The sequence below is a fragment of the Rhododendron vialii genome, chromosome 13a (assembly GCF_030253575.1).
Source record: "Rhododendron vialii isolate Sample 1 chromosome 13a, ASM3025357v1".
NCBI classification, from domain to species: Eukaryota; Viridiplantae; Streptophyta; class Magnoliopsida; order Ericales; family Ericaceae; genus Rhododendron; species Rhododendron vialii.
Window position 1 is genome coordinate 13,366,983 of NC_080569.1, and position 24,813 is coordinate 13,391,795.

The following is a 24,813-nucleotide window of genomic DNA, read 5'->3' on the forward strand; positions in this document are numbered from 1 at the left end:
AACCTTTAATTTTCTTCTCTTCTAAAAGTGAAAAACATTAATTGAGGATTGTGATCATTATTCATTACTAACTTTAGAACACTAAAATCGATCAATTCTAGAATTTTTTTTTGTTTTTTTTTTTGATCCGCTATCAATTCTAGAATTTACAAATGAGGTTATATATATATAAATATATATATATATATATATATATATATATATATATATATATATATATATATATATATATCAGCTGTAACGTGCCTTTAAATAACAAGGAGCTAGCTAGGGTCACTTGTACGTCCGAAGACTAGAGAGCCAATCCCTTTTACTTCATCAACAATACAACGTACGTCCTCTTCAGACTAGTCGATCTCTATGCCTGGAACTCTCTCTCTCTCTCTAGTACTCTCTTCCATTTCTTTTGGCCGGGGGTCTCACTCGAGCCGCTCTCTCCTCCATTAATTTCGATCATTTCTGTTGGTGGTCTCGAGCCATTCTATATATGTTTTTCTACGTGGTGAGATACGCAGCGTACTAGCATATATGGCTTCATCAATTTGTCTTTGTTAGACAAAGAGATAGAGAAACTTCATTAGTACTAATTTCAATCAGTGTTAAAAACATATATATCTTCGGCCTTCGGGTGAAAATGTATGCGAAAGCTTCCATGACGGTAGCTAGGAATGGAATTGGGACGAGGCGGGTTTTGCCATACCTCGCCCTGAATTCCGACCAAGTAATTTATGGGTACCCTCTCTCCGTAGTGGCGGAGTCAGGATTAGGACTCCGGGGAACCGACTTAATAGACATATATTTTTTTATCAGAACATACACTTATTATATTGAAATTAAGGTTTTTGTTTTCCAATATATTACTTTTCTACATTGAAATGATTCTAACCTAATGATATATTAAAGTATACCAATTATTTTAATAGACATGTGCTTATTTTTTATTTGTGAAAAAAATTTAAAAATGAGAATGCAAAATAACCAATTTTTAATCAAATCAAACCAAAATTATTAAGATTACCAATAATATTTAAAATTAGGTATACACAAAATAAAATTTTAAAAACTCAGACACTCGGAGGGTCGGGGGGGCCCAACGTAGCTCTGTCCTTGCCGCCTCGCCCTATCCTATTTTTTTCCATATTGAGAAAATATGTTCTAGACTCTAAAATAAGACCCCATTCCATCAACACTTTTTCCACTTTTTCTACTTTTTTTTGTTGTCCTAATTTGAATTTTTTTCACGTTTGTTATTTTTATGCCTCACTTTTTTACTTTTCCGATTCGAGACAAAGTGAGGCGTTAAACTAACAAATGTGAAAAAAATTTGAATAAGGACAAAACACAAAAAAAGCCTTAAGAGTTCCTATTGGAACAAGGTCTAAGTGAGTACAAACAATAAAAGTTCACGAAATAAGTATTACAATTTAACCAAAATCCCCTATCTAAAAACAAAATGGAAGAAACATTTAGTATCTTTTTAGTTGTAAGGGTAAAAATACAAAAATAAAAATGAATTTTTATGCACACCGAATAATTTTAGGAGTACCAAGACGGGATAACATCTACACAAACCCGACCGAATTTCTTCAATTCTTCTCCGACCCCACCCGAGAAATTCAACAAAGACCCGTCCCGATCGGGACAGGTTAAAATGCCTTCTGTACACGACGGAGACATAGGCAATATAAATAAGTACTGGATACTTTAATGGTTTTAATTGTTGGGGGTTGATGTAACCTCTCCCCCAAGTCCAAACAATCAGAGGAAAAATTTTCAGTGCCGCGAGCGGGTATCACGTGGTGTCTGTTCACGCATCTAAGTCATACATTGCGTGTTTGAACAGCTCAGATTTGGAGAGAGAAAAAGAAAGAGAAAGTGTTGGATGAGAGGAGAGAAAGAATTTCAATCTGAACCGTCTAAAAATGTATCGAACGAATGGAATGCGTCAAACTGATACCACGTAGAATATACTCACTCGGTTCTAAAAAATCACTCATCATGAGGACCCCGATTTCTGCAGATTCGTGTCTGTGTCAAATTTTAATTTCCAGATTCTGGTGTTCGTTTGTCTTAAGAGCATCCACATCAGGGGAGGCAAAAATCCTTGGGCGCTACGTTAACGAGGAAAATGCTGAAAAGTCAGCAGTATCAGACTCGCTTACATCATCGCTACTTTGCAAAATTTTTATTTTTGCTACAGTTGCTCGCAGCTTTACCCGAGTCACCGTTCACAAGTTACGTATATTTTACTATTTTGTTACGATGTTGTCCCTACCTACTCATCTTTTATTGGTTTGCTGCCTCTCTCTTCTTCTTTTTTCCTAAGAATAAGAAGCAATATTTTTAATAGGAGATAGTTTTAATATAAAAAGTCTGATGCAGTAGACATTTTAAAAATGAATAGTTAAAGTAATAAAGTAATTTTTTAAAAATGTAATTTAGTCCAAAATATAAAAAGTGTGATGCAGATGCTCTTATACATGAACGGCACGCGCGCCGGACTTTGGAATGAAAAAGTAATAATGCCCCTATGTTTTTTCAGTGTGTTTACCGCTTCCTTTACGCGTGAAAAAGGTGTAGAGAGAGAGAGAGCTCTGTACTTCTTTGACATCCTCCACAATTATATGGTGTGTGTGGTCTTCGGGGTCACCATCAGATAATACTAATACTAACATTGTGTCCGTTTGAGATGTACGGAAACGCGAAAAATAGTTATTGAGGACCCGGGCAATTCATCAAGAATGATCTATTATAACTATGAACGCGAAAAATAGTTATAATGATCTATCAAGAATGATCTATTATAACTATAAAACATCTCCCAATATTATAACGCGAAAAATAGTTATTTGGGTATGTATATTCAAAAAAATTGAACGGATATATCAATGTTGGGTTATACAGATAACAACAGATTATACAGAATTGAGTTCTATTAAACGAAATTGGACCATTTTAGACCATTTAAACTGTTTGCAACTACCAATATTAACTTGATTTTTTTTAATGGATGTTCTATTCTTTAAGATGAATGATCTATTATAACTATGAAAATTTTATTACTTGGAAAAAAAAAACTACAAAAAGTTTGTCCACAGAAATTTTTTGTGCAAAGATTGTGCACAGGTTGAGATGTGAGGACCACTATGGGTCCCACATCGTTCATTAGATTTAAAATATTTTTTCGAGTGCTCCCTGCGAAAAATTAACTCAATTGGATAACTCTAAGTGCTCGATCAAACATTTATAGTTATCCGATGAAACTGATTCTTTAATAATGAACTCAAAAGAATATTTTTTGAATTTAATGAACGACTTGGATAATTTGTGTGAGCCTCACATCGCGGTCTGTGCACAGAAAATCTATGTACATAGTCGGGTTGTTATAACTATATATATATATATATATATATTTATATTTATATAGTTACGGCTACGACAACTAAAAAGGGGGGAAAAAATACAACCGGCAAAGACGGAGAGAGGTGTGGGCATATGGGGGCCAAGGCCCCCGTGTGGTTTCTAGGTTTTTTTTATAAACATAAATATTTTTTTTATTTTTTTTGTTTGTTGAGAACATCTAGGTATTGTATTTTGTATTGGGTGTTATTTAGACATAAAAATACGTTCGTTTTTTGTCCCAAAACCCAATTTCTCTCTCTGTGCACGGCCTCTCATAAGTTTTTCCTTCAATTATTGATCTCATTTCTTTTTCTATGTCTCTCTACTTTCTATCCAAAAAAACCGGCCTTCTTTAAAATCTAAACCAAACAAACTACATATTAGATACCCGAACCTTCAAATTTCAAAATCATGTTCATAGTTCGGCCCCCCATGTTTACAAAATTTTAGTTCTGTCCCTGACAACCGCACACATTTACAGAAAAATTGTTACGCACACTCATAATCATGTTAGACCTTTACACACTACACTTCTAGTTTGCATGGGTCCTTCTTATGAATATCACAAGTAGTCTACAATAATTACACACACTCACAAGGCATGTGGGGCCCGCACACTGCACACCTTTAGTTTGTGTTGGGCCGGCCCACTGCTTTTTGTGTGTGTGTGTGTGTGTGTGTTTTTTTTGTTATTTGTGGTTCTAGACTTTTTGATGAATATCAGTGTTTGCGTCGTGTTTGTATAAGTGTGCGTAGTTGTAGAAGAGTTGTGAAGAATCAACTATGGGTATCGACGGTAAGTATACATATTTTATTGTTCGTACAAACGGAGTGCGAGGCCCACTAAAAGGTCTCACACAAATAATCCGCTCCGTTCATTAATTTTAAAATCTTTGTAAAAACCCAACTCAAGTGGATATTTGTATCAAATATTTTTATTTTCCATTCAGAAGTTACGATTCTAAATTTTGAATAAAAATAGAAATATTTGATCAAGTACTTACAAATATTCAATTGAGTTGATTTTTTTACATGGGCCACCTTTTTTTTTTTTTTACATGGGCCACTTGAAAAAAGATTTTAAAATTAATGAAGCAATCGAATTTTTTGTGTGGGGCCCTTGAGTAGGCCCTGCACACTGTCTGTACATATAATACCAATCAGATGAGACTAATTCACCTATGGCCAGCCTTAAGAAACCAACACCCACAAAAAGTAGTTAGAAACAGTTTGAAGGGAGAGCCCTGGACAAGCCAACGAGGTCCACATGAAATTTAATCTCCCAACTAGTTGCGGTTGGCTTACCTCCTAAAATCGAACTCGCACCTCGAGAGTGGGAGCACTCCCTAGCTAATAGAGACAACCCTTGTCTGGGTGACCCAAAAAGCCGAGTCTTGGGTTCTTGGCATTCTTGCATTGCGTAGCTCTCTATCATTGGAGGGGCGATTTCTTGACTTTCCTTGACCATAAAAAACATAATTCTAATTTTGCTCTTTCTTTGATAATGCAAGATGTCCTTGCACGCATTTTGGAATAATCTCTACAACTTCTCTCACAACCGTTTTTCAGATTTACGTGTAGGGAGTAATTCTCTATTTAATCCTTGTAAACTGAAATCTACATTCCAGACAATAGAAAATCTACATTCTTTCTCGTCTCTTTTTGCTTTTTTTAATTTACTGCGGGACTATGAATAAGTGTTGCACTAAAAATGACTTGTCGGGCCGTATCTGTTTCTTGTATCCCCACACCTATCCTTTATTACTTTATGCTCCGTTCTATTAAGATTCTTATTTTTGTAAGTACTTATTTTTCATTTTATGAGATAGGTCATTCTCTCATAATACATTAACTTTAATTTCAAAAAATAAGTATTTATTTGAAAAATAATTAAAAAATAAATACTTATTTTAGTTAGTGAAACGGAGACTTATTCGAAAATTCCATTGCATGGTTACCGAATAGAAATTTTCTCATAGAGAACAAATATTTGTATATATTGTCGTGCGTTTTGGTACTAATGTCCCACAAATACCATTTTTGGTGATGCGACTAAGAAATTCACGAGCTAACTGAACAGGATGAATAGTTCGAATTAATCACAAAATAGGATTTATCAAAAAGCTTAACACCCTGTTGTGCCCCCAAATTGTAGCATCCCCTAATTTATTTGATTGAACGGTATTTTCTAAGATATTTTAAGATTGACAAATGGGCATTTTTTATTTTTTGAAAATTATTTGTGCTATTCTCTCCATACAAAGCTCTGATTCTTAGGTTTGTGAAGTTTGATTTGACTCTTTGGATTGTCACTTGGTTTATGATGCCGGAGTATGACCTAGACTAGGTATCTGTTCGGCTAAATAAACCAACTGGCTTATTTTTTTGTCCTTATTCAATTTTTTTGTTTTATTTGTTAGTTTTTCATCAATTTTTTGGGGGATTATTGCATCGTCATGACGAGAGGAATCTAAAAAGTAAAAAACTATGATCGAAATCCAATTTTTTTAATAAAGACGAAAAAATTGGCTTATTGGCTTATTTTGTCTTTATTTAAAAAAATTAGGTTTCGATTGTAATTTTTTATTTTTTAGATTCCTTTTGTCATGACGATAGAATAATCCCCAAAAAATTGACGAAAAACTAACAAATATGAAAAAAAATTGAATAAGAACAAAAAAATAAGCCAGTTGGCTTATTTACGCGATTGATGTAATCTGTACATTCTTTCTTTCTTTGAGTATGTGAGTATATTTGAATTTTAAAGTATAAACGTACTCAATTAGAGAATCACATAAACATCTCTGTGTTTTTCCAGTTTACGTTCTTTACTTAATTGTTAACAGGGCCGGCTCATAAGTTTTAGATATCGGAAGCGAACCTCTTGAATGAGGCCTCAAGAAATTCCGTATGCAAGTATTTACCGTCCATGATCGTCGGTCGTTGTCTTCCCTTCCCTTCTCTTGCTGCGTTCCTTTCTTTCTTCTCTCTTTGATCGGCCACGTAATATATCTTCCTGTCGTCCCTTAAAATTTTTTTTTAACACCTTAGTGTTTCTAACGAGTAATTCCACCATTTGGGGCTATGTTGTGGCTCCTAAATTTCAATTGCTTATTTTTGTGTAAAAGAGGCTAGTGCAAATTTTTTTTGGACCACACACACACATATATAACTCATATATAGAAATCTTCAGGTAAGAACCTTATATGCGGACCTTCCCATTTCTCGCTTCCCGATCGGATTTCGATGATCCGAACCGCTCAATGTGATTAGAACATGATTTTAAGGATAACCCCGAGAAATTGTCAAAAAAAATGACCGGAAATGGCTTGATTTGAACAGTTTTTTTTTTAACCGTTTAATAAAAAACTATTTGGAACTGTTTGGATGAAGCCCTTCCCGATCATTTTTTTTGAAGATTTTTCGCCGGGACCTTTAAAATCACGTTTTGATCACATTGAGCGGCTCAGATTATCGAAATTCGATCAGAATCAATGAGGTCCTTATAAGAAGGGAACTTATATATATATATATATATATATATATATATATATATATATATATCATAAAATTTTGAGAGCCCTTATTTTTAACTTTTTGTAGGACCGAAAGCGCATGTTTCCCCTCCCTTGGCCATAAGCTGGCCATGATTGTTAAGCGCCTTGTGCGCGATAACATCTGAATTGTAGTATATACATCTATGGATAAGAGGTGGAGGCGAAGGTCAGGATGGAGCTAGGCCACGTGAAATTTGGTCCAGCGCCCAGGTGATTCCCTTCCTTGCAGGTACGACACTCATGTGGCTTTGAAAGCAACTATATATATGGCACACATAAGTTGCACAACTTATAAATATTAGTGGAGAATTATCCAGAATGATTTTAACCACTCGAATTCATGACCACACCATAAAATTCAGAAGGGAAAAAGACAAAAAAACTCTAGAAATTTATTGAATGAAAGAGGCCTCCGCTGTAGGCGGTAGGTAAGCTTACATCCCTACTTATGCTAGTAGGAGTTCTAACAATAAGACAATAATTATGAAATGATATTTCATAATAATTGTGCCACCTTTTTTCTATCACCTTCAACAAGTATGAAATGATATGTCAATTAAGTGAATTTATTTTTTAGCATTGAATGCAGGGGAAAGAGCTTTTAAATTTGAGCATGTTCAACTTATTTTTACTTGAAAAATGATTAAAAACACCACCAACCCAAATTTAAGTGTGTTTAATTTATTTTGACTGTACTAATCAACTTAATTTTAGTTGAAGAGTTATTTGAAAAGAATAGTCGCATAAAGTAAATTCAAATGTCATAGCTCACGCAAAGCACATACTTTTGAAACATAACCTTCCAAATTACATACTAATTTCTACGTGGTATGGTCAACCGATGTATATAGTCAATCCAAATTTCTCATTATTTTTCTCAATCGATGTATAGTCTTACTTCTTTTTCTTTTCTTTTTTGTAACCGAGGCATAACCTTATAGCCGAGTCATTATTGGACCCGACTGCGTAATCCAAATCTTAGGGGAGACTAGCACAACAACTCACCGTCATAGCCCCCACTTAAATCATGGTTTGCCTCCTCGGGAAATCGAACTCTGCTATGTTGCAAGCGCAGGTTTAACCTTACTATGTTGACAACCCATGGGTGGGTATACTCTTACTTTACTTGGCAAGTACACGTTAATTGTTCCAAGACTATACATTCCAAATTACGCATTAATTTCCAAGTAAAGTAATTACTTGGAAATAAGATGATACATTCCTATTATTTTCCTTTTTCTCTTTGTCTATTCCTCCTGATGGGCTTATTTATTGCATCGGTTGAGTTGTTAAACTTGGTTATCTCGTGGACTCTCATAACTTGAAGTAGTGTTTCGAAATTGTACTTTGTAATTCATATATGCTTTAAATGACCTCTCATATTATCAATTGACAAAAATAATAATAAGATCGATCTCCTAATTACTCCTATGTATTTCCTTAACACAACTTTTCAAAACAATTAAGGGTAAATTACATTTTGCCCCTTCTAACTACCACCTGTTTACAGTTTGCCCCCTCACACTATTTTTTTTTTCACTTAACCTCCTCTAACTACCTTTACCAGTTATCGTTGCCCCTTCAATCGTGGTTCCGTTAGCTTTTTGGATGGAAAGGTGCATGTACAGGTCACATGCCATCTTAAGTGAACTTTTAAGACAGATTTGCCCTTCTACTTCCCTTGATGTGTGTGTGTGTGTGTGTATATATATATACACGCACAACACTGTTCCAACAGGCAAAAAACCAGGTCCTTTATAAATCTGAGCATCCCACCCCACACCCAACGGCTCTCTATCTTTCTCTCTCTCCAACAATGGAAGGAAGCAATTCGATCTAGACCTTTTCTTCTAGCCTTCTTAGGCCTACCAGGTGGCCTCCTTAGTGGGGGAGGCACTATAGGGTCAAACTCAGTGTGCACCCATTCAGTTTGATCTGGTATTGGGTGTATTATGGGGGCATAAGCCCTCATGTAGCTGTCTCTATCGTAGCATTCATTCACATAGGACTCAGGCTGCCTCTTAACACTCATTATAGCAGCTACAACATGAGCGTAAGGGATTTCAGTCACATCCCACTTCCTACATACACAAGTGTGGTTGGCCAAGTCCACAACCAATGTTCTAACCCCATGCCAAACCTCATAAATGTGATTACCAGCATATGCAACTTCACAATTTCTTGCTTCTACCTTCATCTCCTCTATAATCTTCTGAATCTTTGGACACAAGGTCCTATTACATGTGAGAATCCAACTTCTTTTTTCCTCATACCCACTCATTAGTTTACTTTTAATCATCTCCAGCATTGTAATAATTGGTTTGTCCTTAGCTTCACTAATGCAATGGTTGAATGATTCAGACACATTGTTTGCAAGCATATCAGACTTTGCTCTAGGGCTAAACATAGACCTACACCACACACTGGGTGACTCCCTCATCAACCATTCATATGCATCTGCATTTTTTTCTTTTATCTGTTCATGTTTTCTTCCCAACCTGCCACTGTGTAAGCCATAGCTGCAGACCACATCAAGTCTTTTAGGTCCTTACCTTTGAACATGATGTTGAAGTTTGCGTACATGTGCCTAACACAAAATCTGTGATCAGCAGTAGGCATTAATTGCTTGAAAGTCTCCACCAAACCCTACAATGACATAAACAAAAATCAGTTAATCAGTAAAATTTTGCACTAAACATTTCTTGTACAGTTACAGAAACCAAAACAAAAATGTATGTATACCTTTTGTCTATCTGAAATGAAGGTCCAACCATGCTCATTCGGCCTGCCTATGATAGAAATCAAGTTCTCAAGGAACCAAGTCCAGCTATCCTTAGTTTCAGCTTCAACTACAGCCACTGGCACTGGGTACATTTGCTCATTTGCATCCTTTGCAATAGCACTCATCAGTTGTCCACCAAATGGTCCTTTCAAATGACATGCATCCAATCCTATCAAAGGTCTACAATCAGATAAAAATCCTCTCATCTGTGCTTCATACATGACAAACATTCTTTGGAACACAGGGGATGTTGCGCCAAGAGGCCTTTCAACCTTAAGCAAGGCTGTGGATCCATGGTTGGACCTCCTAACCATCTCACAGTAATCCCATAAACTCCAATACTGTTGTCTATGATTCCCCTCAATTCTTTCTAGTGCCCTTTTCTTAGCCCTATAAGCTTGGCTAGTAGATACTTCCACCATATGGTCTCTTTTTGCAGCTTTCCTAATGGCACTTACCTTCCAATTTGGGTCATCAATCAACCTATCCATCTATGTTCTGGTTATCCAAGCATAGTTAGCATGTCTAAGCCTATATTGCCTTGGATATTGACATGGATGACATTTTAAGCTTTTAATCTGGAATGCAGCTGTCCCCTGGAAATTACTAGCATGAATCCTCCATCCACAATTTATTCTTGCAAATGGCTATCACCCTATCACCATCATTCTTCTTGAACTCAAAGTCTGTCCCATTCAAGATAGTATGCTTCCTTAGGGCAGCCCTAAACACTACAACACTGGCAAACATGGTTCCCACCTGCAAGTCCGGGTCATCCATATGCCTATCCTCAAAAAATTCTAGGAAGTCATCCTTTTTTCCATTAGAGTGTGGTGGACTATTAATATCCTCTATACCCACTTCTTCCACAGTCGACAACCTATGGACAGAAGATCCCTCACCAAATCCAGAAGATCCCTCACCAACTCTAGAAGTTCCCACACCAAAACCATGAGTTCCCTCACCAAACACACTTCCTACCCCTTTTGACAGAACTCCACAACCTTCCAAATCCACTACCTCAACTTCAGTGGTAACTTGCCCATTTGACTTGAACAAATCATCCCCATCCGCAAAGTAGTCAATATCACTATCACCTATACTCCCTCTAGGACTACCTGCATTACCCTCACCTGCACTCTCACTGCCTTCATCATCATCCTCCTTACCATACTCATCAACCACATAAATTGCTATAGTGCCAATTCCCTCATGAATTGCAAACATGTCACATACAACAATATCTGTGTTTATCTCTCTTAACCCACCATCTAAGTCACAATCTGGCAAACAATGGTACATAATTGCATTTTCAGCACAACCTAATTCCTTGATTATGATTACCATCTCAAAGTAAGACATTAGGTCAGGGTTTATGTCATTAATGAAGTCCACCTTTCCTCCCAAGTACATTTTGCCCAAGGGCATGTCAGTAAATTGACCCCCATGGTGCACCTCAAACGTGTGTTTAGGATCAGCCATCTAGTATGTAATATAAAAAAAATGAAGTTAAACAAAGATTGAACACTTGTGTCAGTATATTCATGCATATCTTAGGTAAAGGAGTAAAAAGAAGAAGATACTTTTGTCCAAATGCAAGTAAAAACAGCCCTCCTAGTATGCAATACAACAAAAAAAAATGAAGTTATCCACAGATTTTTTAACATGTATGTCAGTATACTCATGCAAATCTTAGGTAAATGAGTAAAAAATGATATTTTTTTGTCCATATCCAAGTAAAAATAGCCATCCTAATATGCAATACAACAAAAAACATGAAGTTACCCACTGATTTGAATATGTATGTCAGTATATTCATACAAATCTTAGTTAAAGGAGTAAAAAACAAGTACTTGTGGTCCAGATGCAAGTAAAAAAATGATTCTTGTATCTGAAAACCAGTGTGGTCCACCATTACATCCCTTTTTCCAGCAAAAGCATTGATACTTATGGTCCACATGCAATTTTCTAATCGAATACCACTTTCTTATAGCCTAAAGGGAGTTTTATCAAACTAAATACTCTTTAAATAACATTTATTACAGGTATTAGGGTTCAATACCTGTTGTTTGTAGTAGATCTCTTGTATTTAATGCTTCTGAATGTGTATTAGAGCATTCAATTCATAAGAGACATTTAGGGTTTCTGGGTTCAAGACAACAGGTATTAAAGTGTGGTGGCTAGGATTAGTTGTGGGAGTAAAGGCCATCATATAGGGCATGGGATGGGGAAAAATAATTGGAGGGAAAAATTTGGTGCCATTTCCATGTGATGAGATCGATGGGTGGCAAGGGAATGGGGTCCATAGATCGTACAGGGGGAGAGATTATTTGGCTGGGTATATTGCTGGGGCATAAAAGGAATTTCGCGTGCCCCATTAACACCATCCACTCTTTACCAGTCAAAGTTAGTTAGAGGAGGTTATGTGAAAAAAAAATAGTTAGAGGGTACAAACTGTAAACGAGTGGTAGTTAGAGGGGGCAAAATATAATTTACCCAACAATTAAAGTAGTAATCCATAATATAGGCTACTTTTTCTTTGACATGATGAGACAGTCCAATTGCTACAAGGAATCCTGCGCAACTTGTTCCATGCCAAACATTCTACCACCACCAGGTCCGCCACACAAATGTCCACACACACAAATTTTACTGTGGGGTCCCACATAATATTAATTTGTATGTAATATATATCATGGAGGATAATTAAGCGAAAACAGACACTACAAGATAAGGTATGTAAAAAGAGAATTTCACGGTTCCACCGTGAATAGTTGTTTACGGCGCTAGCTAATCTCTGCGGTCCGAGTAACTTTTTCCAGGAAAATTTTTATTAAAATTTGTACCGTCTAGAACACTTTTGGACAGTCATGATTAGTTAGCTGTGAATAAATTTATCTTATGTAAAAAAGAATCAGGCAGATGATAATAAAGTTGTACTGCTAAACAAATGGAAATTTCCCTTCTAACTTCTTATGTTATCAGGTATTAAAAATAACTAATGAAACATACATAAAAGGATATGTGATAAATTTATTAATATGATATTTGAAACCTTTGAAGTGTTTTCCTACTGCCGTCCTTGGAAGCATGGTTATACGGAACTAGACATGAGTCAGCCCGATGATCGAATAAACAGTGAGGTGATCGGCTATACATGCATTTTATTTTATTTTATTTTTATAAAGAAAAAAGTAATAACGCGCGCCGGTAACAATGATCGAGTTGTTATCGATCATATAGACATTTTTAATATCTGCCACAAAAGGATACTACGTGATAAAATTAGATTAATAAATTGTTTCTCCTATTTGTAGTCACCACACCAGTACATTGGAAATTATCTCGTCAACTTTGCTCTTGATGCACACACGGAGCAAAATTTGATTAGTCATCCCAAAATAATGTCAACTAGCTAGCTGGTTGGGACAGAACTTTTGATGAGTTGAAAAGAAGATATTAAAAAGTGAAACAGCCGACATAATTTAATGTCCCATGAGTCAACCGGACGAGGTCGATCATCATCCAAAATCTCTCCTTTTTTCAGTGGAGTCGTATGTGATGAAAGCATGAAATCATTCCTCCATATTCTTTTATATTCTCGTTAGTGTTATGCTACAAACACAATAAGCTTCTGCAATTTCATATGTGTCGTCCATCTCAGTAATGTCTAGTAATTTTGAAAAGTTTTCTTTCTGAAATGGATAGTTTCTTACCAGGAAGAAACAATATTCAACAAAAACATCTAACCATTCGAAATACTTTTGGTCGGTGGAGATCACACAGACTCTGCTCTAATCATAGACTGCAGAGAAGCTAGATTCTAAAACAATGTCACGTTGACATGTTGTACACAACGTTATACGCTATTATTTTTTTGGACTCTTCAGATGTCTCTTACAGGCCATCGTTTTTATACTTTAATGTCGACGTCTAGTATTTGAAGAACCTATAACAACAACTAAATTTGGACTATCAACATCAGCTTGAGTCTTGAATTTGATTGTGGACATATCAAATTGTTTTGTTATCAATTGGGCAAACCAACACAAAATGGCAAAAAACGATCAAGAGAAGAATGCAAAAGGAAAACAACATGAATTTTTAGCACTAACTAAGTACATTCACGAGTCACACCAGTTTTCACTGTGTATTAATCGAATGAAAAAAGAGTACAAAGTTACATAGGCGGTTGCATATAGCGAATATTTAAAACCTAGAATTTACATCACCAAATACCGTAATACTCCCCCCTGGATCCCTATGACCTAACTAGACAAGTCAAATCCCGAACAGCTGGCGAAGCATAGGCCAAATTGAATCAGGATTTATAAACCCATGATCGTAAACTAGAAAAACATGAAATAAACGTTGAGCCCTTATTATTTGGAGAATCGAAGGCTCCGTTTGTTTGGGCGTAAAATGTTTTCCTGTTAAATGTTTTACCTATTTTTCAATGTTTGATTGTGTAAAAAATGAGGAAAATATTTTACATGTAAAACATTTTTCATTAATTGGATGAAAATGACTTACCCTTAAATCTTCCGTAAGTTATTTTCTGAAATGAACCCACTGCCTTTTACTGCAATTCTCACTACTCAGTTTCACCGATTATCAGTCCTGACTCACGTTCAATTACAATATTCTCATATCTCTCCACCGTTTAAGCTCCTCCTCTCTCCCTACAAATTTTTATCGATTTCTGAAAATATTTTTCAAATAACAACTAAACACCAAAAAATAAAAATTTAAAATTTAAATTGTTTTTTTAAAAAAACATTTTCCAAAACAAACGGAGCCGAACTGTAAATGGAATAGAGTATTACTTGTCGATCGATGCAGAAAGGAAAGCCTGGATTGACGTCAAGGGTGACCTAATAACCGGAAGGCTGACTTGTTCAAAAACCATTTAAAAAACCAAAAACAAAAAACAAACAGGGCATTTTTTGTGGGAAAAAGTTACTACTGGACAAATCTCACTTTGTTCTTGGCACAAACGCGTGGAAGTTTACAAGCTCTCCCAAACTCCCCCATTTTCTCCTTTCACTCGGAAACTCTCTCTCTCTCTTCTCTCTCTCTCTCTCTCTCTCCAATACCCACACGCACACACACGGACACAAGATAAAGACAGATTTCATTAGCACTATAAAACATATACCAGATTAGAGCTTTACTTATTCACCCAAAAGCACAAAAAAAAGAAGAAGAAAAAGAAGAAGATAAGAGCTTTACTTTGGCATTAAAAAAAAAGGGGACAGAAAAAAAGACCAGAAGAGCAATGGAAGAAATGCCGCCGGGATACCGTTTCTACCCAACTGAAGAAGAACTGGTTTCATTCTATCTCCACAAGAAGCTTGAAGGAAAGGGAAATGACTTCAACCGTGTGATCCCTGTGCTCGACATTTTCGAGCAAGAGCCATGCCACCTTCCAAGTACCCTTTTTACCTAATTCCTCTTGTATATTCTTCGCTCGTTTACCCTTTCAATTTTTAGTTTAGTAGTACCATACTAGAAGCAGAAGCTTCTGCTTTTGGTGTACAGTGGGATTGATCCCCGAGAATTAGTCAAAATGTGTGTGAGGTCGTTCGGACACCTGGATTATCAAAAAAGTTTAGTATTAGTACTAGAAAAAATTATACAGGAGCGTTAAGAATGCAACTTGACAACACACAATTCATCTTGGTGTGCCGGCATGAATCCAGGCCATCAAAACTTCATAAGGAGAAATCATTATTACACAGGAAAACGACGGTCAATAACGTGTTTGATAATTAATATCCTCTAAGGGCATTAATAAATATTCTTAGTTTATTCTTGGTGGGTATTAATTATCAAAACACGTTCTGAGCCGTTATTTTTCCTTATTATACACCTTATTTATGTTAATTTTTTTTTTAAAAAACCGGGCATCTAGACTAGCTCGCGCTCTACTTGACAAATTTTAGAACCCTAAATTTACTTTTGAAGAAAAAAATTACTTCGGAAAAAATTGTTCGTCCAAAATTCGAACTCTGTTTGCTATTGGCCAGATTCCATTTAAAATGGAATCCGAAAAATGAGAAGAGAAAGGTGAACACAACAAACAATACCACAAATGCTTGATTTCTTTTCATTATTACCGAATGCTTGATCATTTCTTTTCATCATAAACTAATAGTGGAAACGAAATTCTATGCGTGATTTGTTGCAGAGCTTTCGGGAGAACTGTGCCATAGAGACATGGAGCAATGGTTTTTCTTCGTACCAAGACAAGAGAGGGAAGCCCGCGGAGGCAGGCCGAGCCGAACTACGGCTTCTGGTTACTGGAAGGCTACCGGATCTCCGAATTATGTTTATTCCTCGGATAACAGAGTGATTGGGATGAAGAAGACAATGGTGTTCTACAAAGGAAGAGCTCCTAGTGGAAGAAAAACCAAATGGAAGATGAATGAGTATAAAGCGATACATCAAGAAACTTCCTCCCCATTCGGTTGTGCTGTCCCAAAGGTGTATAGAATTGCGTTCTCTCTCTCTCTCTCTCTCTCTCTCTCTCTCTAAATCAATTGGCGCTATTTGCTATCCCACTTTTGTCCCAAAGGTGTATAGAATTGCGCTCTCTCTCTCTCTCTCTCTCTCTCTCTCTCTCTAAATCAATTGGCGCTATTTGCTATCCCACTTTTTTAGTTCTGCCACATCGTCCCAATTACAAATTAACTACTCCCTACATCTCAATTTATCTTGCAAAATAACTTTATAATAATGCTATACGAAATTTTCAAGAATTTTTTATTTTAAAAAATCATTAATTTACTAGCTACCTATCAACGAGTTGTTTTAAAGCAAGAGAAAAGTATGATTTTTATTTTGATAAAAATGTATTATTTTTAAGTCAACGTTTAGTGGATCGGACAAATATTTTGAGAGATATATTACTTTTTGTTTCTTTGAAAGTGAAAAATCATAATTTTTAAATTTTTTGATTTTGTGTCTGCGCTGTAACAACCCGTTTGTCAGATGAATAAGGTTTTTGGTGGATAAGAAAGAATGGTGGATTACTTAATACTTGGTTTGGATAGTAGTTGGTATGAGTAGACGGATAAAAGTAGATAATATGATAAATTATTTAATTATTTGATCGATAATTTGATTTTTTTTCTAACCCTAGGATAGGACAGAACTTAACAGAAGTTGAAGTAGTCTGATAAAAGTGAATTACATTTGTACGAATATTGCAGCTGAGGCATGAATTGAGCGTGTGCCGAGTTTACGTTGTACAAGGAAGCTCTCGAGCATTCGACCGACGCCCACTCGGGGCAGAGACGAGGAGATCTGAAACACAGCAGATAGTTCACGGACATGAGGCTATGGCACCATCCCAAGCCGCTGAAGCAGGGGAGAAAACAAGCTCGTCACCAGAAAGTTCCTACTCAGGGGAAGACCATTTTGAACTCCCACAGACCGATTTGGGTAATATGAATGGGCAAGAACTACCTCTGTGGGAGTGGGAAGAACTCAATTGGCCTTAATTAATTTTGTAGTACTTCGTATCAAAGCCCAATGGGTTGGCGCAGTAGACAAAACGCTCTTTTACTGGCCAACGGGCATGATATAAGATTCAAGTCGTATCGCTGTAAACTGTAGCTTTCCTTTTTCTTAATTATTTTCATCTTTCTAAGATGTAACAAATAATGTGTGTCGTTGATTTACTATATAAGATTGATTTAATGAGGGCAGGGGGTACAAAATTTGTACTATATGTTCTAGTCAATTTGAAACAGGATTGATTACATGAGGATGTAATTAATTGAGACTTAGTCAACTTGAACAAAGTTTTCCTAATATGAATGCAACTCCTGAAAACGTGAAGACTTTATTATTCCGAAGTCAATTTGAGAAATTATATAATGTAAAAATTAGTATTTAATACTGATGGAAAGAAAGACTAACCAGGAAAACACGTAGAGAGCACTTTTCCGATCTAAGGAGAGATTGGATTATACACAGGGTTCTCTCTCGGGTCTTAGTCAACTTGAACAGAGTTTTCCTAATATGAAATGCAAATCCTGAAAATTTGAAGACTTATATATTATCACTACGAAGTCAATGGATGGAATTATATCAGAAGTCCAGTGATGAGAAACTAACCTGGAAAGCACATAGGACTTTTCTAATCTCTCTCTCTCTTCCCCACCTCTCCCCCCCTCCTCTTCTCTCTCCCTTACCGTATGTTTCATCTCTCACATCTCTGTGGTGTCAAGTGTTCGGTTGAGCTCCGGCGAAGTCAGGACTCCGGCGGCTCGATCCGACAGTGGTGACCTTGGTCTGATCCGTCTCTCCTCCGTGTCCTCGTCGGACGTGATATGTGATGACCAGCGACGAGGTTAATAGGGAATGAGGTTTGGGTTATAAGGGTTTTTTTTTATTATTATCTCCTAGCTGGTGTTTGTCTTGGTCTGGTTTTCCTAAATTTGGTGGGTGACAGTGGTGGGCGAATAATTTTTTTTCTTTTTTTTCGGTTGCTTGTTTGTCCTTGGGTTGGTATCCATCAACGTGGTCGCGAGGTTTGTCGGTTTGCCGGCATTTGCTTTCCTACGTCCAAAGCTCGCCGTGGCAGTGGGGGCTCGCCTTGGAGTGGTGTCCAATGCTCGTGGCATAGGCTCGTTGGCGTACTGTCGTCTGCGTTTGGCCTTTTTGTCACGAGGGGGCAGGCGAGTGGTTCTTGGATTGCAGATCCTTGGTCTTCCGATTTCACCTTGTACTTAGTTTGGGTTTGAGCTATTTTCCCAAGCTAGGAATCTCTACTGTCATATCATGGACTGGGTTTTTGCCCAGCAACCTAGTTGTTGGTCAGCTTTTGGAAGTGGTGCCACTGAGCCTACTAATTTCTATATGTGCTATCGTTTAGATTTTGATAGTTTTGATTCAATACTTTAATATTTGGTGATGAAATCTGTTATGCCTTCAGGCATTTGATATGAATGGAATTGACTCATGTTAGAAAAAAAGAAGAGAGATTATACACTACTTTGACTCCAATTCTATACAATCAAATAAGTGAACATTGAAACTAGGAATAACTTAGTTGACTTATTATAGTACATGGATCCAATGGTCAAATTTTTTATCAGAGGCAAAAATTAATTAATAGGCTCATATGTGGTTGTTTATTTCTTTCTCGTATGTGGCTATTTATTTTGTACTGAAGTTGATTTAGTTACAGCAGACTTGACTATATTGATGTAGTTTTCCGCGTTATTATAACTGCTTGATAATATTAAAAAAAAGAAGAAGAGAGAGACATGAACCTTGAGGAGAAATTTAATAGGTAAGTATATATGGTCCACAAGGAGGAGAAATTTTTGTGTGCACGGTGGTGTCCACTCGGCATATCCGAGCTGTCCATAAGCCGAAATGGATGGTTCGGATTTGGAGAGAGAAGAAGGAGAGAGAGAGTGGTGGGATGAGAGGAGAGAGGGGATTTCAATCTGAATTGTCCAACACACTTTCGAACGGTCGGAATAGACTGCTTGGGCATCACATGGGCACGGCCACATGGTATCTGCCCGGTACTGAAAAATTTCTCAACAAGGAGAACACTGTGAGGGTTTGGGTGTGGTGATCAGGTTTTTGTTATGATAGATGGGCTGAAGATTTAGAAGAGTTTTCATTTATTTGAAAGCGAAAAGGTCAAAATATAACTCTTTTTTGGAAGCGGGGCGCTGCTGTCCCCTTGGGGCAGCAGCTTGCGGCTGTGCCCAAATTCTGGGCCACTCCGGTCTCGCTCTAATGATCGGAAGCGTTCACTTTGTAGAGCTCTTCAAGTAGAATAGTTATGCAAAAATCAGCTTAATTAGATATTATTAAGTATTTGATTGGAACCCATATAACTCTCGGTTCATGGGTTACAGTGGATTTGATCCAGTGTTTCGGATCCATTCTTTTCAAGATAAACAGGTTCCAATCAGACACTTAATGATATCCAATTAGGCTGATTTTTTGCATAATTATTCTACTCGACAAACTCTACAAAGTGAACACTTTCGATTATCGAAATGAAACCGAAGTTGATCAAGAATTTGGGCACAGCTGCAAACTGCTGCCCCAAAGGGGACGGCAGCGCTCCGCGTCCCTTGTTTTTGGGTAAGCCAAAAATATTCTCATTAAAATATTATATCACCAAAACAGCAAGATGCTAGTACAAAAAAGTTTTTGGACTGCCCACTCAAAAGCCTTCGATTCTGACTAAATAAACCCCGGCCGTACATCTCTGGACTTTGCTCGGGTTGTGTTCCTCCGCAGAGAAAATAGATGCAAGCTGCCAAGGACACGTATAGAGCTTATAACGAAAGCCTTTGCCCTTTCTATTTTGGACTTCCCACTCCAACGTACTCCTGTGCAAGAGGCAAAGCCCTTCGTTTCAAAAAATTTCTTAAAAAACATAAGCAGCTTATTTTATATTTTTAAATTAAAAAATAATGTAAATAAAAAAAAAAAATTTTACACCGTATAAAAGATCTCGATAAGATCTATCAAATAAGATCCATATTTATAAAAAAATTATTTACGTAAATACGTAATTTTTGAGCTTGAAATTGCCTTCTTAAAAAATAAGTACTTATTGGGAGTTCTGGAACGGGGCCAAAATAGACCGAGAGATGTCATTCCTAGACAGCATTTGGCACCGAACTATGCTACACACACAACAATCTATGCACAGATTGTGCACAGATTTCGTTGTGGGGCCTACCACGGGTCCCATACAAATCATCCAAGCCGTTCATTAAATGTAAAACATTTTTTCAACGGGTCCCTGTAAAAAATAAGCTTAATCCAATACCTATAGGTGTTTCATCCAACCATCTAACTTTTCATTCAGATTTTCGGATAATGAAAAGTTATACGATTGGATCGAGCATCTATAGGTATCGGATTGAAATTATTTTTTACGGAAACCTTTGAAAAAATATTTTACATTTAATGAACGGCTCGGATGATTTGTGTGGGACCCGTGATGGGCCCCACAACAAAATCTGTGCACAATCTGTGCACAGATTGTATGTGTGTGTAGACTTTCTGTTTGGCACCAAATCAGCATAGAAAATTCGCACTGAAAGAATAGGTGATGCTCCTATATTACTAACAACTTTGCCTGATTAAAGGAAGGTCCTTAAAAACCTATACGCCGCTCGGGGGAGGTGGCCTCCGCCTCTCTCCCTCCCACCCTCCCTCCTCCCCCTTGTTCGTACCCTCCCCACTCCTCGCCTCGTTACTGTCTCACAGCTTTCCTGAGCTCCCAGTGGGGGCGTCGAGTTGTTTTGATCCGTCAAGGGCGCATTCCATCTGTTTTGTCCGGCATCAGGTGATGTTTCAGGTACGTGGTCTCAGTTGACGGTTCCTGATCTGCTTGGCTTGGGCGTTGATGAGTAAATAAGGTGTGCGGTTGTGGGTTTGGGGTTTTGTTCTTCTTTTTCTGGTTTTTTCGGCCATTTTGGCTCGGGCTCTACTGGCTGATCTCCGCAGTCCGGTCTGTACCAGTTTAGTGCTCGAGATCCGATGGGTGTTGGATGGTGGGTTAATAATCTTAGTTAGGTTTTTGGTGGTTTGGCCGGAGTAGTGGTTACGGTGGTGCGGCGGCAGTGTTGGTTGTGTCTTGGGTTTTCACGGCAACGGCAACGGTGGTAGGTGTGGTTGTGTTTGGGTTTGCCGGGATCAGATCTGGTACTGTTGGTCGGCTGCGGTTTTCTCTATTTTGGTTGGTGTCGTGGTGTGTTCGGCTTCAGCAGCTCGATCTGACAGAGGAGCATGCAGATCTTCAGGCGCCATGGGTAAGTCAACCAGTTGGTTTTTTCTGGCAAGAGAGCTGTATTTCTCTTTTTTGTTGTTTCTTAGTTGTTGTTGCATTTCTAGATTTCAGTTGTGCTTTATGTTTACTGCGGGTTTGAGCTGGGGGTACGTTTGGATTCTTTACTACCTGGACCTAGATTGGTACATAATCTAGGCGTTTCGTCAATCCTGCATGTAGGGAGTGCTTGTGTCGAAATTTTGGTAGTTTTGGTTCTTTATTGTATCATTTGATAGAATCTATATTGCCTTCGGGCTTTGGAATGAAATTGACAATTAAAAAAAAAAAGGAAGGTCCTTGTCATTTGAGAAACTTCAAAAAAAAAAATGGGGTTTTTGCCCTAGCACAATATTAGCTTTTGGATGAAAGGTTGCCAAGGAAAATGTTAGAAACTTAAAAGAAAGATAGGGAAACAAATATTATCCTTCGTAGATTCCAAACCCAACTTAGAGCAAGTTTATCAATAAAAAGGTAAAAAACCTTGTGAACAATGCACATTTTTTATTTTACGTACTCACATTTCTTTCGACACTACACCAACACTATCTATTTAACCTATCATTTATTAAAATATTATGACTCTTATTTACTTTTTTTTTTTTGGGGAGAGAGAGAGAGAGAGTGAGTGAGAGAGAGAAAGAGAAAACAATAAAAAATGGGGTGGCTGTTGAACAGTTCTTCGCTACTTATGCCGAAGAACTGTAGCCGAATGCACAATAGCTTCATGTTTAGCTCACCTGCTGCAAGAGAACTTTTGCCCTTTTGATTAGTCAAAATAACTTTTTCTTTTTTTTACCTTCACTGATAAAGTTGCTCTTAGATAGCATTTTGCATTAATTGGCTATTAGTTTGAATGCATGGATTTTTTTTTAATTAAACATCACAAAATTTAGCTGAAGTAGAAAAAGACTGGTAAAAAACTTACTCGCCAAGAAGGCAACGAAGTTTTTGATGCTGAATCAGAAAGAGTAACAGAAAAGGTTAATTTCGAAATAGGAAACTTAATTACACTTTGGAAAATTATTTTCGGTGACCGTTGCTTTTTTCTTCCTGCTATGTGTTTTTCATAAATGTTTAAAAAGGATTTCAACGAAACTATATTCTGGAAAGGAAACAAATGAAAACAGTCCAGTTTGTCTGTTTATGGGTTCTTTTTGCAGCGGCTTTGATAATTCAAACCGTTCATGTTTTAGACATCATCGAGAATATCGACCACACTCAAAAACCTTATTGAGCGGATACCGTTTGACATGAATCATATGTTATCAGAATGTTTCATGGGATTGATGTTGTTAACGAGCTTTACGAAGCGAACGATTTGAATTATCAAAATAAACCAAAAGGACCCATAAAACCAGCAAATTTTTGAAGTTGTGTCACAAAATTTTCAATGTTATCTTTATTGATGGCAAAATTTACAACTATTTTGATGGAATAGATGAATTAACGAAGTAGTAAAAGTACTGAAGCCCAACTCCCCGATCAGTGTAATACTGCGAGGTGTTGCTGGGGCATGGTTCTATATTATGTCTATGTCAGTGTAATTTCAATGTCTATTCTCTCGAAATGATTCTATTAGTCCAAAGTCTTTGAAAGAACACCTTACCAATCATCTACAAGACTCGGTACGGATGTCAAATGCCATAAGCGTCTGAGCGTCAGATTCATATAATTTTCATTCCAAGGACATTTGGGCGCACAAAATATTGAAACTTTTTAGTAACTTCCTTTTGATAATCCTTTTGAGTAATTATAGATTTAGGTGGTATCCATGTAACATAGCTAATGATCATCAACCCAACAAAGTACATTATGAACAAAGGCACGTTAAGACTTAAGACCCTCGACAAACGCATCAGAGTTGGTCAATTCTTGCGTTACAGAAGTAGGAATTATTCCTCGCTAGATCCTTCCTTAAACATAACTTGATTTTTTTTCTTTTTATCAACAATCCAGCAAAGGCTGTGAAGAACAATACAAACAATAAACAGACTGCAACACCCAAGATAGGAGCCCTCAAAGAAGGCTCTAAGAACCAGCTGCTTTAAGGCATAAGGATGACAGAATATAGTTCCTACCAAGAAGATAAGTATAATCAAGTTGCAACAACACCACCAATAATAGTCCCCGTATAATCCCCAATCTGGGGGGGAGGGGGTTGTGGAACTGGAGACAAGACCTAACCAACGGCAATATATGCACGAAGTGACTGCTCTCAAAACACTTTATCACTGAAATAGCGTATTCAAATGATGAAGAAAGTCAACAAGCTTAAAGAGCAGCCAATTTCCTAGTTGAGGTGGCTCGTGAATCTTTCGAAGCTTTCCATGAAACAAGCTGTGTATGGATACTTCTAAATTTGAATTTTTAACTAGGGTAAAATTGACAAGATAACAAAATAAAAGGTATTGCATATGATGTTGCCGAAGTCAGGTGAAGCCGGGATCAAAAGAAGTAGAACACACTCCAACCAAAGATCAAACCCCTTATGAAGCAAAAGATAGTTAATCTGCAGCAGATACAAATGAAATGTCCCCTCAAAAACATGACAAAATATTTGTAATATTTTTCGTTTTCTTTCCTTTTTTTTCAAGTTATTAAGCCAACAATTTTCTTTACATTTTCCTTCTGCGATGATGTGTTTTCATCTTAAATACGCTGAAACGAGAAAAGATTATACAAGGTAAGATTATTCACATCAAATTAGTGTTAGGTCTAAGAGTAATGACTACTGAGGAAAACTTATGTGTCCATTTTCGTGAGGTAGCCTAATTATATCTATGTTAGTTATCTCTATCCCAAAGCCAAATTACACTCCTCCAAGAACCACCCGGACAATTTCATCCATGTTTTGTAGTTGAGCCTGCTATTTCTACCGAAAGAAACTCGCTCAAAGTCACCACCTATGTGACTAAACATGATACAGCTCTCATTTTATTAGTGCGCCCCTAAAATAGGAAGAGTCGTATCAATGCAACGAGCAGATTCCCTTTATAAGTGTGTGGATCTCCTAAAATATGCAGTTTTTACATAGCCAAATATCCACCAAAGTGGTGAAACACTGAAATCTACTCCATATTCCTTCATATTTGCATTAAAAAATCCTTCCAATAATGTAGGCACAGTTGGAACAATTCTAGTACATAATCTAAAGTTCATATAATTTCATCACTAAACTACTGTGATGGTTAGTCTTATATTCAACTGACTAGCATAGCGGCAAAGTTCTTAGTCGGTAAGTGAAATTAAAG

General features: G+C 37.0%; 1 protein-coding gene across 1 annotated transcript; it reads left to right on the forward strand.

Moving 5' to 3' along the window:
* Nucleotides 1–14,768: 14,768 nt before the first annotated feature.
* LOC131312648 (NAC domain-containing protein 90) lies at nt 14,769–17,448 on the forward strand. The gene is made up of 3 exons (XM_058340553.1): nt 14,769–15,173; nt 15,932–16,227; nt 16,956–17,448. Exons 1-3 carry the CDS (start codon nt 15,020–15,022, stop codon nt 17,244–17,246), a joined length of 741 nt encoding a protein of 246 aa, XP_058196536.1. The 5' UTR covers nt 14,769–15,019; the 3' UTR covers nt 17,247–17,448.
* Nucleotides 17,449–24,813: the final 7,365 nt, after the last annotated feature.

Coding starts and splice junctions, on each gene's coding strand:
- LOC131312648 (XM_058340553.1), top strand. CDS start 15,020: ATGGAAGAAATGCCGCCGGGATACCGTTTCTACCCAACTGAAGAAGAA. Junction 15,174..15,931: donor AGAGCCATGCCACCTTCCAA/GTACCCTTTTTA, acceptor GATTTGTTGCAG/AGCTTTCGGGAGAACTGTGC. Junction 16,228..16,955: donor TCGGTTGTGCTGTCCCAAAG/GTGTATAGAATT, acceptor CGAATATTGCAG/CTGAGGCATGAATTGAGCGT.